Source organism: Loxodonta africana, chromosome 22 (assembly GCF_030014295.1).
Source record: "Loxodonta africana isolate mLoxAfr1 chromosome 22, mLoxAfr1.hap2, whole genome shotgun sequence".
Classification (NCBI taxonomy): domain Eukaryota; kingdom Metazoa; phylum Chordata; class Mammalia; order Proboscidea; family Elephantidae; genus Loxodonta; species Loxodonta africana.
The window spans coordinates 42,758,376-42,771,363 of NC_087363.1; the positions used below are offsets into that span (position 1 = coordinate 42,758,376).

The 12,988-nt window shown below is 42.4% G+C and overlaps 1 protein-coding gene across 21 annotated transcripts in view; it reads right to left on the bottom strand.

The window, feature by feature from the left end:
- Window positions 1-2,967: 2,967 nt before the first annotated feature.
- The window catches only part of SETD5 (SET domain containing 5), a 76,661-nt gene continuing 66,640 nt past the window's right edge, over window positions 2,968-12,988 (bottom strand). For 13 of the 21 annotated variants that reach the window (XM_064274964.1, XM_064274962.1, XM_064274957.1 and 10 more), the window contains 6 exons: window positions 12,384-12,440; window positions 9,942-10,412; window positions 7,679-7,977; window positions 6,374-6,507; window positions 5,812-5,900; window positions 2,968-5,461 (listed from right to left, as the gene is read on the bottom strand). In XM_064274964.1, coding sequence (XP_064131034.1) covers window positions 4,853-5,461; window positions 5,812-5,900; window positions 6,374-6,507; window positions 7,679-7,977; window positions 9,942-10,412; window positions 12,384-12,440 — 1,659 coding nt within the window. In that variant the 3' untranslated portion in view covers window positions 2,968-4,852. Of the gene's footprint in view, window positions 5,729-5,811; window positions 5,901-6,373; window positions 6,508-7,678; window positions 7,978-9,941; window positions 10,413-12,383; window positions 12,441-12,988 lie in introns of all 21 variants that reach the window. The other 8 variants (XM_064274967.1, XM_064274969.1, XM_010590017.3 and 5 more) reach the window with 3 other exon arrangements.

The window sequence follows — 12,988 nt, forward strand, 5'->3', positions numbered from 1 at the left end:
TTGTTTTGAGGTTCACAAGGAAGCCTTTTCACCTAGCTTTGCTGCAAAACTGTTCAAGGTTTTTGATCTTGCTATCATGTTTGCTCTGTTTTTATGGGAGATTTGAGAAATATTCAAAACCACAACTTTCAGACTCTTTGTTTTGACTCTGGGAGCAGGTAGAAGTTACAGGGAACACTGATTCCTTCAATAACTCTACTTCCCTCCAAGCTGTTTCCTCTGTCAATCTTTAGCAAACTCTGGCAAATCCCTTTACCCTTCTAAGCCTTAGAGTAGATTATGAAGGCTGTCCCTGCTTGGCTGATGAATTAATAATCAGCACAGTTTAAAAGCAAATGGCCTACTCTATTTGGATAATTGTGGGTTTTTTCTTCAAGCTGAGCAGAAAATGCCAGACTGCTGTTCTTAGGATTGTCTAGGGCATGGCATACTTTTTCAGGTAGATAAGTATTTCCCATTACAGCACTACAGATGTCTCTAAGTGTTTCCAGGGTTACTGCAAGCTTTTCAAAACTGTTGGTGTAGGTCAGCCATTTACTAGAGAGACATCCTGGACAAGTTTTATCCTGATTTTTAAAAAGAAATTATAAAATGGGGATAATACCTACCTTACTTATTAAGTTTGAACGAGACAGCCAATGATAAATTGAAGAGGCTGGTAAACCTTAAAGTGATATAAAAGGTGCCACCATTGCCTGTTTACTTCCTTAATGCTGTTTAGCTTTTTATATTTATACCATACCAAAAGCAAAGTACCTAGAGATAGAGTAAGTAACTGCTAAACAATAGCTTATAGACTACTAATTCCTAGTGGGCAGCTGACTGGCTTACTCAGCTCCATTAAAACAAAAAAAGCAAAGTACCTAGAGATAGAGTAACTGCTAAACAATAGCTTATAGACTACTAATTCCTAGTGGGCAGCTGACTGGCTTACTCACCTCCATATTCATAAGCACCTCATACATAGCCTAGAACAGAGTAGGTGTTCAATAAATGATTATGGAACAGAGCCTTCTAATTCTGGTAGAAATCAGACAGAGCTATTCATTATCAGAAGGCCTGTGGTATAGTTGGAACACTTGGGCTAGGCCTCAATTTCTCATCTTTAAATTCTAGCATCTGGCCTGCAATCTTCATGGAATTATCAGACCAAATAAAGAGCATCACCTACACTATTCTTTTCCTACTCCTGGCAGAATTAGGTTGTGGCTAGAAATAGATTATCTAGGTATTTCTATGGCATCTTAGAGGGGTCCCTCTATGAAGGCAGGGATTTTTGTTGTTTCCAATTAGTCACCTTCTAAGCGCCTTAAAGAATACCATCTCCATCTTTAAATCCCTTATGTGCTTAGCAAAACCCATTAGAAATACTCAGTAAATAAATATTTATCAACCAAATGTTAGAGCAAAATACTGACAATCCAATCCAGCAAGTCCTGCTGTTTACTTATTTGCAAAACATATCCTGATGCCAACTACTTCTCCTTATCTCCATTATCATCATCTTAATACAAGCTGCCATTGTTGCTTGCCTGAACAACTTTCAAACTGGCCTCCTGGTTCTATCATCTCTTTCCCAAGACGATCAAAACAATCAGTAATTTTTTTAAAACAACAACAACAAAAAAAACAACTATAAATTAAACCATGTTACTCCTCTGCTTATAATCCTACAATGGCTCCCACACTGCAGTTAGAATCCACATTCTTTAAACTAAATTTACAAGGCTCTATATATCAGAGGTCAGAAACCCTGGTGGCGTAGTGGTTAAGTGCTACTGCTGCTAACCAAAAGGTCAGGAGTTCGAATCCACCAGGCGCTCCTTGGGAACCCTATGGGGCAGTTCTACTCTGTCCTATAGGGTTGCTATAAGTCAGAATTGACTCGACGGCAATGGGTTTGGTTTTTGGTTTATATCAAAGGTCAAACTACAGCTTGCAGGTCAAATCTAACCCACTAGTTTCTGTAATTAAAGTTTTATTGGACCACAGCCACATACTGTCTATGGTTGCTTCTGTACTACAGTGACAGAGTTGAATAGTTGTGACAGAGACCATAAACATTTACTCTCTGGCCCTTGAAAGAAAAAATTTGCTGACCCTTCCTCTCCAAGATCTGACCCCTATTTTCCTCTTACTGGGTCTTCTACCATTCCTACCCTTTCTGCATTCATTCACTACACCCCAACCAAACCTTTTCCACCTTAGAGTCTTTGCTTCTGATGTTCTAACTGCCCAGGAATGCTCTACGCTCACATGTCCCATGATTGCCTCCTTATCACTCAGGTCTCAGCTCAAATTCAACTTCCCGGAGACCTGCCCTGACCAACTCATCTAGAGTGGCCCCTTCAACCTCCCTAGTCACATATCTGCTATGAAACAATAACACGATAATGGCTATTTGAAATATGTACCGATTTAGTACCTCCCACCTCCAGGATGTAAGCTCCATGACAGTAGAAACCTTATCTGCCCGGTCCACCACTCCCTATTTTAATCAGCATAAGCCCAGCACCAAAAACAATGCCTGGCACTGAATGAATGACACCAAGGCTTAGAACTCTGGTCTTGTTCAAGTCAATTTTCAATGTTCAGTTCCACTGTTGCAGACTTGTCTTAAGACCGACCTGACATTAATCATACAAGGACGAAGATGGATTAATCAGTATTACTGGCCCCATTATGTGGAAAACAACTCCCACTAAGAGCACATTCTCCTGAATGTGGGTCCACCTTGCCCTCTCCAGGTGACAACAATATTAGGAAAGCCAGGCAAGGTAAGGTCACAGAACTGGACAAAGAAGTTCTCAACTTCCTGATTATTATGGTTAAGAATTTTATTATCAAAATTATTACATCTTTTGTGAAAGTTCAAATGTTACAGCAAGGTGTAAACACTCCACTTGAGAAAGAAGTGATACTTCTTCCCTTCCAAGAGTTCCCCCCCACCCCGCCCCCCACCCCCCCCAAGAGGTCTGGTCTTGACAGCACCCTGCCCACACAGAGTGGCTGGGGTCTCTGCACGTGCCAGGCAGGGTGAGGGCCGCCTGCCCGCTGGCCTCTCCCCTTGGTTGACAGCCAAAGGGAGAATGCAAACCCCAGCCCAAATGGAGAGACATTTACATACGTTTTATATAATATACAAAGAAACCAGCATCCCAGGCAACATGATTTCCACTCCCAGCGCTCTCCCAGACTGATGGGTTTGTGGGGGAAACAACAAAAAGAAAGTACTCTGCTGAGGTCTCAGCATTAAAAAACAACAACAACAACAAAAAAAATCCCCTCATTTGAGCAAACACCTGATTTCAATTTTGAAAAAGTGAAATTTTGTAACAGTCACACACAAAGAGAGAAGACTGTGCATATGATAGTTGTAGGAGGGGGTAGAAAGGAAGGGGACGCAAGTGGCTGGGGAAAAAAAGGAGAAAAAAAAATTAGAGGGAAGGAAGGGAGACTCACAGTATTATCTTGTCCAAAAGAAAAGAAGTAAGGTCCACTGCAGCACCAGGGATTACACCTGTCATATATTCACTACCCCTACCATGGTTATAACTGAATACAAAATTAGATAAATAAAAACACGCCGGATATTACAGTAAACAAGTGAAAGAAATAAGCTGGCAACTGTATGGAATTTAAAAAGATTGTGTACCCCACCTGGACTGGCTCCAGGGCTCCTCCAGGGGTGTACAACAGGCACAATGCACTGACGGGGAGAAGCCAATCTGTTCTCATCTCTCGTCCAGAACAGTGTTACGTGTGTGGGTGGCTTTCTAACTCTCACCTTGCCCACTCTCAAATAATGAAGAGCAAATATCCCCCAGAAGAAATGTGGGACATGCCCACACACAATCGCAGTCCTGTCGGTGCCACTCCACAAACATTTTTCCATTCTTACCCTGCAGTCACGAGTGCATGCTCCCCAATTGTGGAGACGGTCCTACTCATGGATCAACTCCTGATTAAACGGGAGTAGAAAAAATAAAACTCAATTCCCAAACCACTTGGAATCCTTCCTAATCAAATTTATTACCAAAGGTTGGAAAGTAGCAATGCATTTGGCCCATCTCACTTAACATTCATCTTTTCTTTGCCTACCTACGTTACAGGTTACTGAGCTGCGGAAGAGCTCGAGAAGGGGGAGTAGGATGGTAACAGCTGGAGACTCAGACAATCTACTAGGATAATCTGCTCCTGAATAATCAAGAGTTGACCATCAGCTCTTTTTCAGAAAGCCAGGCACCCCTCAATCACAGCATGTTCCAAGCTTCGCTGTATCTTAGTGATTTTAAGACAATGATAGGAAATATTCTTGGTGGACACACCTTGGCCAGATATCTCCTTTTGGAATGGTTGTCTTAGGGTGAACATTTACATACCTACCTTTTTTCGTAAGTGCATAAAACCCTAACACTACTCAGATGGCTTGGGGCTTTGAGACTGGCTCTTTTCACTCTCTTCCTTTGAAAAGATTTTTTTTTTTAACTTAAAAAGATGCCTTCACTGCACAAGTGACTACAGGCTATGGGCAAGGTCGGGAGATGGAGGCTTCAACACAACTCATTGCACTTAGAACCGTTACTAACCAAAACACCATTTGCTTGTCAACAATGTACCCTTAACAGCAGGGAGAAACTTCTTTATAGTCTCTGCTTTAGACAAGATTTACATCTTTCTCCAAGGCCAGAGGCCAGTCGCGACCACAAGTCTTGTTTCTTGTTGACCAGACCCAATCCTCTGGCACCTTGTACCTCCCTTCCCCAGCAATATGCTCGGCCTAGGATCCAGAGGCAGCTGGAAGGAAGCAGCTATGGGCTCATTCAGTTCTATTTGCCCAAATCCAGAAGCCCTAGGAAAGTCCTGTCTGAGTCTTGACTCCTGACCCTTGCAGCGGCTGGAGTCGATACTGGTGCACACCCCCACTCCCACGGTGTGGGTAGTGCTGTGAATTGGAAACCGCGGATACCCTGGAGGCCTGGTAGGCAGCTGACTGCCCAGCACTGGGCAGACTGATAGTCCGTAAGTCTGATGGCAATGATGACCTAGAGTTCTGAGGAAAGGAGGTGGAACTCAGAGTTCCTGTGCTGGACTGAGAAACCGAGTCTGAGGTTGGCGAGTCTGATGGGCCCTGTGGGGGAGGGCTAGCAGCACTAGAAGGGCAGCTCCTCCGTGGAAGACTGCTACCAGTGCTGTTTCCAGAATGTGGCTGGCTGCTATAATACCCTGGTGTCCCCGTAAATGGGGCCAACGAGTCTGTGGACACAGGGTGGGCGGGGCTGGAATAGGACACAGAAGAGAGGGATGATTCTGAAGAACCATGAGAGGGGGGGTTTCCAGGTCTCAGTGCAGTAGTTCGATAACTGTATCCTGGAGATTGGGTGGGGTGTCCTCTAAAGGGAGAGGAACTCTGCTGAAGGAGGCTTTGTGATTCTGTCCGTGGACTATCACACTGCAGGAGCTAGAAAGAGTTGGAAGGAAAAGCATAAAGAGCCGAGTAAGTCCCTTAAATGGCTTGTGAGTATTTACAGTATCTTATTATTATTTTTTTCCTTCTTCTTTTGAACCATTTGTTCTTTTCAGGACACCAAAGACAGTAAAATGGGTATCTCTGGTCACCTTATCTATTTTACTGCCATAATTTATTACCTGAAGGTGAGGAGATGAGGACTTATTTCCAAGGCTGCTGAAACTATATGCAAAGACTCTTCACATAAAGGCATCTCGGCTGCAAAGGATGGCCAGGATCACAAAACATTTGGAACTCAGGACATGCTCCTATGCCCAGGGATCAGCAATTTCTTGTCTTACCTGGTAGCTGTATCTAGAAGGGCTGTAAACAGTTGCTCCTTTAGAGAGTGCCGAGCTCAATGTCTCTGGACCTTCTCCATCCACAGGGTCTGGAAGGTAACAGAAAATCAAACTGGCTTCTTAGAATAAGTGAGAAACACCCACTGCTCATTTAAATCACCAGCCCGTGCTGCTCTCTTTGTGAAAACTGGGTGAGTGCAGCATGCCAGAAGGGCAAAAGGAGTGGTTAACTATGGGCAATTTTTTAAAGTGCCTGATCTGACTTCCATCTCTTCTTTTCTCTTCATCCTTCATCAAGGCAGATTTCCAGGCCCTTGGAGAGATGAGAGTTACAGAAAGGTATCCCTTGGGGAAAAAAGAGCAGACAGAGAGCAAGCAATGCTAGACCTTAAGAACAGTGAAGCCCCAAAGAGCAGACGTCTGGCTGAGCTAGAACTCAGCACAGAGTAAAGCTCAACTGTGCAGGAAACTGACTCACCTTATCCCAGAATCTGGTGTGAACTGTGTGGAGCCTGGCACATGTGCCCTGAACCTGATTGGCAGCAGAAGGCCATGGGCTCACCTGAGTCTTTCTCTGTGGTGCTACTCTCCCATGTGGGAGAGGGCTCTCCTTTTTGGGCCACCCTCACACTGCTCCGGAGGACCTTGGGTATGCTCCCTCCTTCTCGGAGCCGTTCTACTGACGTGGGAACCATCCTGGGAAAGCAATAGGGTGTAAGTTTAAGAATCAAGAGTCTGGTACAAACCAAGCTTTGAAAAAGGTTGGACGTATTAACATAGTCTCATCCTCTTAAACACTGTTTTTCTTTAGGACCAATTTAAGACAATATATTTCCACTGCCTCAAACTATGCCAGTCAAGTACAGAAGAAAAAAAACAATTCCAGAGAAAAAGAAATCATAAAAAATGTGGATTAAATATCCCAACTTCTTTTAATCTCCATTTTGAAATGCTAGATTTTCTCTGTGAAATCATGTGCCTGGCACACAGTATCAGTTCAATAAATGTTTCATAAATCATGTATATTACTCATTTGAGCCACGTCTCTTCTTTCTCAGGCTTAATTTCTTCAGCTCAGATCGCTGAACTCCTGTGCCTTACCCTCTACTTCACTCATTTGGTACTCAGTACTTGCTACCAGTACACTCACTTCTCAACAAGGTTAGGTTCCAAAACCAGGTTGCTATGTGAAAACTGGCATTAAGCAAAAATGGAGGATAACTACATGATTACAGAACTGCCAAACCGCTGAGAACCTTGGCCTGACCAAGGTGACACATAACCTTAATCATCACAGCTAGCAGAACTTTCGCCTCAGGCCTTGGCGTTTGTTACTGCCAGATGTACATCGTTAATGGGCAAAATAGTCGGAGAGATTTTTTTTTTACTATCGTCATAAATGCGAAATGAGATAGGCGATAAGCGAGGAGTAGGTATATTATTAATCATTTTATTTGTGGTTTCCCCTAAACCAGACAAGCTCTTTCAGATTATCTGTCCCAGCTCCCTACGTATATGTAACAACCTGTTAATTCATGTGCAACTGGGCTGAACTGACTTACCCTTCATATGAAATAAGAAAACAGACAAGGCAGTATTAGTTCCCACCAAGAAAATCAGCTCATCTGTGTTCACAACTAAATAATGTCCAAAATGTTCCTCTGCAGGCTTAGTGGCACTGTTTTGCTTTTGCAAAGCTGAGGGGTTATGGCTGGTACTATTAAATTAGCTGAATAGAACAGATGGCACCAATCTGTTGGCTCTCCCAGGTTTAAGTGTTTCCTTACATTGTGGGAAAAATTAGGAATGATCCTAGATATACACTTCTTTTTTGAATTTAATTATAAAGCATCAAATACAAACTTACCACCTACTGCTGATATTCTCTTGAGGTCTGCAGTGGGACGAAGAAGTGCCTCTGGAATCTGATGGGCTTACCGCCTCCAGATGGGACACAGAGGAATGAGATGGGGAGAATTTTTTGTGAGGGGAAGATGGGGCTCGGGCTGAGGATCCCTGTACACCGTGGCCACCAGTGTCAGACACTGAGTTACTGCTGCCTTGCCCAGCTCCTCCAGACTTGCTTTTGCTCTGTATAGAGTCAGTTCCCCCACCAGCAGACTCCTTGGCTTCTTGTTTTCGTTTGCGGTACTCCAGCAGAGATACCTACAAAGGAAACAAGAAATAGAACTCTGGGTCACCCAGACAACATTAACTGATCACAGCCACGGGAAAGAAGATGCAATTCTAGTAAACCATGAGCCAAGTCATACAAACAAAGCAGGTACCAACCCCAGTAAATTTTTCCAGGTGTAAGAGAGCTCTGAGTACAGCTATTAAACCAGTCAGAACTTGGTAAAGAGATAAATAAACTAGGAGGTAACAGTTTTGAAGAATGATGTTCACCAGCAGATACCAACTTTTTGTCTGCCTTTAGAAAAACCTGTGAGATTACACCAAACCCTCACCAGTAACTGAAGAGTACTCTCATAATTATCTGCAAAAATGGGAGGAGCTAAAAAAGAGAGGATGAAGGGAAGGTTGTGTAGGTTGACAGCTTTCCAGGTGATTCTGATAGTTCTTCCTCATTCCTAATCATCTCTAGGAGGAACAGAAAAAGCCAATGCTCCAGAGTTCTTCAAGACACATCTAAGAATTTATTACAGTTTCTGCCTTACACGTTGAGAAACCAGAGTAAAAGAACAAAGGAGAAGAAATGATATCCAGTTTATAGCAAGGTGACTCTATAAAACCTATCTACACATGGAAACTTCTCCCCCAGCCCTCCTAATCCTTACTAGTTCTTTCCCGATTGCCGTAACAGGACTCCCGCCACCCACTACAGCCTTGTGGATTTCCTCTTTCCTATTAAAGCACATTGTCCTTACACTGGTTGTGATATCTATTATAGTGACTTGCCTGCTCCCCTATTAAACTATGAGTTCTATGAGAGCAAAGACTAAGTTTACTAGACTTTTTATCTTTAACATTCTGCACAGAACCCGGCATACAGTAGGTTCTGAACAAATGTTTCAGAAATAGCTAATCATGATTCTAGTCACTTTCGTACGTACCAATTAACTAAAACCAGAAATATAAAGATTGTTTCTATTTCTTTGTTCCCCAGTCAATGCTGTTCACGCAACCATCTTCTATACCCTTTACTATCTTACTCCAAATCGTCTAACAATGTTTCTTCCTTCTTCTACCCACTTAGGGCTCTTGTTTTTCTCTTCAAATTAAAATACAACAAAAATATAAAAATACAATTTTGTGTATGTATTTTTTATACACCAATCTTGGAAGGGGGTTAATGTATCTTATTGTAATGCAAATATAAAAAGCCACTAGCTACATTTCAAGGAGAGTACTACAGACACTCTGCCATTATGTGAGACTATCCCACACGTAGGACATTTAGCATCCCTAGCCTAGCCCTGCCCACTAAAATGTAAGTTGCTGTGACAACCCAAAATACTCCAGTACATTACCCCTAGTTGAAAACCACTGATATAAAAAGCACATTTTTGGCTTTGAGATTTCTAGAACAGGCATTAGTTTACCATCCAGCTCTGTGACCATGAACAACTTTCTTAACTTGCCTTAGTTTCCTCACCTGCAAATGGAAAATTACTACCTTTTTTTTTTATCTCATAGGATTACTGTGAGGATTAAATGCATATGAAGAGCTTAACAGTGCCTACACCTAGAACATGGGAAGTGATAAAATATGTTATTATTATCATTTTTACTGCTGTATCCTTTGAATTGCCTTGCAAGTGTATGGCACATAGCAAACATTCACATTTACTGAATATTTATAGCCCTCACCAAATTGTAATTTAAACTGTTTTCACTAGACATTGGCAAAGACCATGTCTTACTTATTTCTGTTTTCCTAACACTGAGAACAGTGCTGAACACATAGCAGGCACTCAGTAAATACCTGTTTGAGATTTCTAGGACAGGTATTTACCTATAGGTAAAGTACCAATTTGTTAGCAAGCTCTCCAGGGCCTGACCCCTACCTATATCTTTGCACACTCTTCTCCCTAACTCTCCATGCCTTTCACTTGAACCCACAGCAACAATGTATCTTCATTAGGGCTTATATAATGTCAAACACTTACCTTTTTCCTCTGTGGTGGGTTCTGTGGGGCAGATGGGAGTCCTTCACAGGCCCTTTCACCACCAGGTGACATGGATCCACGAGAAAGGTCTTTCATAATTCCATGTTCATATCTGCTGGGAAACCCTTCTGCAGGGGAACAATATCCCCCATCCAAGTGTAAAGGCTTCCTATCCCCTACTAGGGGAGACCCTCGATATAATCCATCTGCTCGAGGCATAGCGTTCAAAGGGGAGTAGGCATACATTAAGTTAAACTCTGTCCGAAATGCCTGGTCCGAGTTTCTTACAAGGGTCTGATGTCCATCTCCACTCCTGCTTGGGAAGCCAGACTCAGAGTTGGGCCCAATGGAGGGATGAGGAGCCAGGTCAGAATGACCTGAGTTAAGCTGAGAAGGTCTGTCAGCACAGTTGTTAGTGTTGGCGTCAAGGTATCCTACTTTTGTCAAATCCGTATCTTTTCGGTGACAAAGCTGGAAGAATAAAAATCAACGAAGACATGGGGTAGGGGAGAAAGGGAAAAGTCCAAGGGCAGAAAGGAAGGGAGGTGAGAAGGGCACAGGTGAACAAGGAAAGATGGAAGTAGAGGAGAGAAAGTCATTAATATCTGTAGAAGTCCCAAGTAGCAACAGTGTATATAGGCCAGATTACTAAAGAACCCTGGCCTCTCCCAATCTGCTTTAAAGTCTTTCCGAAGAATACTGGGAAAGTCAGAATTAGATAATTGGCCAAATGTGACTATTTTGCCTGCTTAGCCTTTCATCAGGTTTGCTGAGTCACCTTGTAAGTCACATGCTACACTAAGGGTATGGCATTATAATTTGGGATTTACCTGAGCCCCATGCACAGAACAGACGTGAGACTGGTGTTATTCATTCCTAAGTTAATTGTGATGGAAGGTAGGGGTTAGGGGAAGAAGGGTGAAGGAAAGTAGAAAGTAGACGAAAAGGTGAGTACTTAAGTTACTGGTTCAGTAAAGAGGAATGGTATTAAAGACATCAACCAGCCAGTACTTCATTCACTTTCACTATTAAGTAGGTATAGTTCTCACTGCAATTTTCTAGCCACTCAATTCTTTATCCTGTAATGAATGTCAACATACCACAAGACCACTGAGATCCATCAATGCAGAGCATCTGAAATCCTGTACTGTACCAAATATAAACCCCACCTATTATCTGGTCATCATTACCTCTTAACACAAAGAGTTTTCCACCACAGGCCAACTATGTAGTTAACCCTATAAAGAACGGTACCATTCTTTACACCAGTATCTTCTACCAATAGGTCAACTACAGCTAACTCTGTACAAAGAATGGTACCAGAAACCCAGATATCACACCATGTCAGCCTCCAAATTATGCTATATTAGAATTTTTTAACAACTGAGGAGAGCATTATTTTCCTTGTATTATCGAGTGAAAACACCTAGAACATTGGAATGCAATCTTTTTCGATCTCACATTGATCTAAAAAATCCTACTGATTCAGAATTTGTTTAGCCCTAATTTTTGACTAAGGGGGGTGGGGTATACATATCCAATTCAATTAATTCCTGAAAGGTTCTGAGGGAATATAACCTTTTCTTCAAGAGGAAAAAGGCTCCATTAGCTTTGTGGAGTTAAATCATTACTGTATTTGTTCAAATTTTATAATAGTTAAGAAACACTAGCACTAAAATCTGAATTCAACATCTCCATGGCTTTTCTGAGAAAAGCACTCAATTGATATCCTTGAGACGCTCAACTGGTACACTACTTTTGTACAGCAACCATATCACAACCATTGCAGGAATGGAGGCTTGTGACACAGAAGCCATGGACTGATATAGCAGTTTGTGTACCCAAGCAAGGAGCTACAGAAAAAGGGTAGGAGAATTGAGAGGCAAAATTACTGTCTTCCCAAAGAAGCTGCTCAATCCATCAACCAATGTCCAAAACGCCAGGTTACACAGAACTGTCAGATTAACCTGGAGCAAGGCATAAGTCACTAACTTTTCCAATGTAAGCTGCTCCCTTATCAGTCCAAAATAATATTAAAAGATAGCTCCTACTAATTTTTGAATCAATGTCCTTCTTAAGAAAACAGGCCTTATTTGTTAATTAGACTTTAACAAGGCTCTACCACATCTTCACCTCCTTTAAACTTGAATTCTAGATTCTATTCCTGTTTAATAAACTCTTTAGCCATCCCCTCCCCCCAAACAACAACAAAAACAAACCCCACCATACACACAGCTACTTCATTTTCCTCCATCTACATTGATAGCCCTGAGTAGTCACGGTCACACGTGGGAAGTCATTCAACTTACTGTGACCGATCAGCCACCCTCCAGCCCATCACCCCATTCACTCTGACTCCCCCAGCCCTCCCCAAACACTCAGGTACACTCATGCACACTCACTCTCAGCCTCCCAGTGTGATTGAGATGGTGTGATAACTACCTCGGGTGACAGGGACTCAGGCCTATGCGCAGGGGAACTCTCAGGGGAGGATATGTTCTAGAGGAGGGAAAAGCATCTTGTTATTCATCTACTCGAAGTCAAGAAGCAAAACAAAACAAAAAATAAAGTAAAAGCAAGCACAGATGTTAGCCACAACTTTTCTGGGGGGTGGGGGGCTGGGCAGAACTCATCTCAATGGGAAGAATAATTTGCTGACATGCTTCCTTTTGTCTTTGGAAGCATTCACGGGTAAATCGGTTATTATGTATCATGCTATAAGTAAACAGCCCAAGCAGATACCAGGAAAGAGTTAAACTGGTGAAATTGTGGAGTACATTTTTTTTGTATTTTAGATGAGAGTTTGGCAACCTGTAGTATTTGTTACTGAGTGGTACCCTAACACTTATTCCTCCTTAGGGGAACCCTTTTCCTTATTCCCATACCCCCTTTTCCTGATCTTCATTTTTCTTATTTTTTTATATGCCTTAGATCCACCACTGTTGTCCAGGGGTGTTGCTTAGCATGCTGGGGGCTAGGGAGACAAACAGTTCCCCTTGAAGGACTGTTACAGGAAATGTGATTGATGGACTCTGCAGCTCACAGCC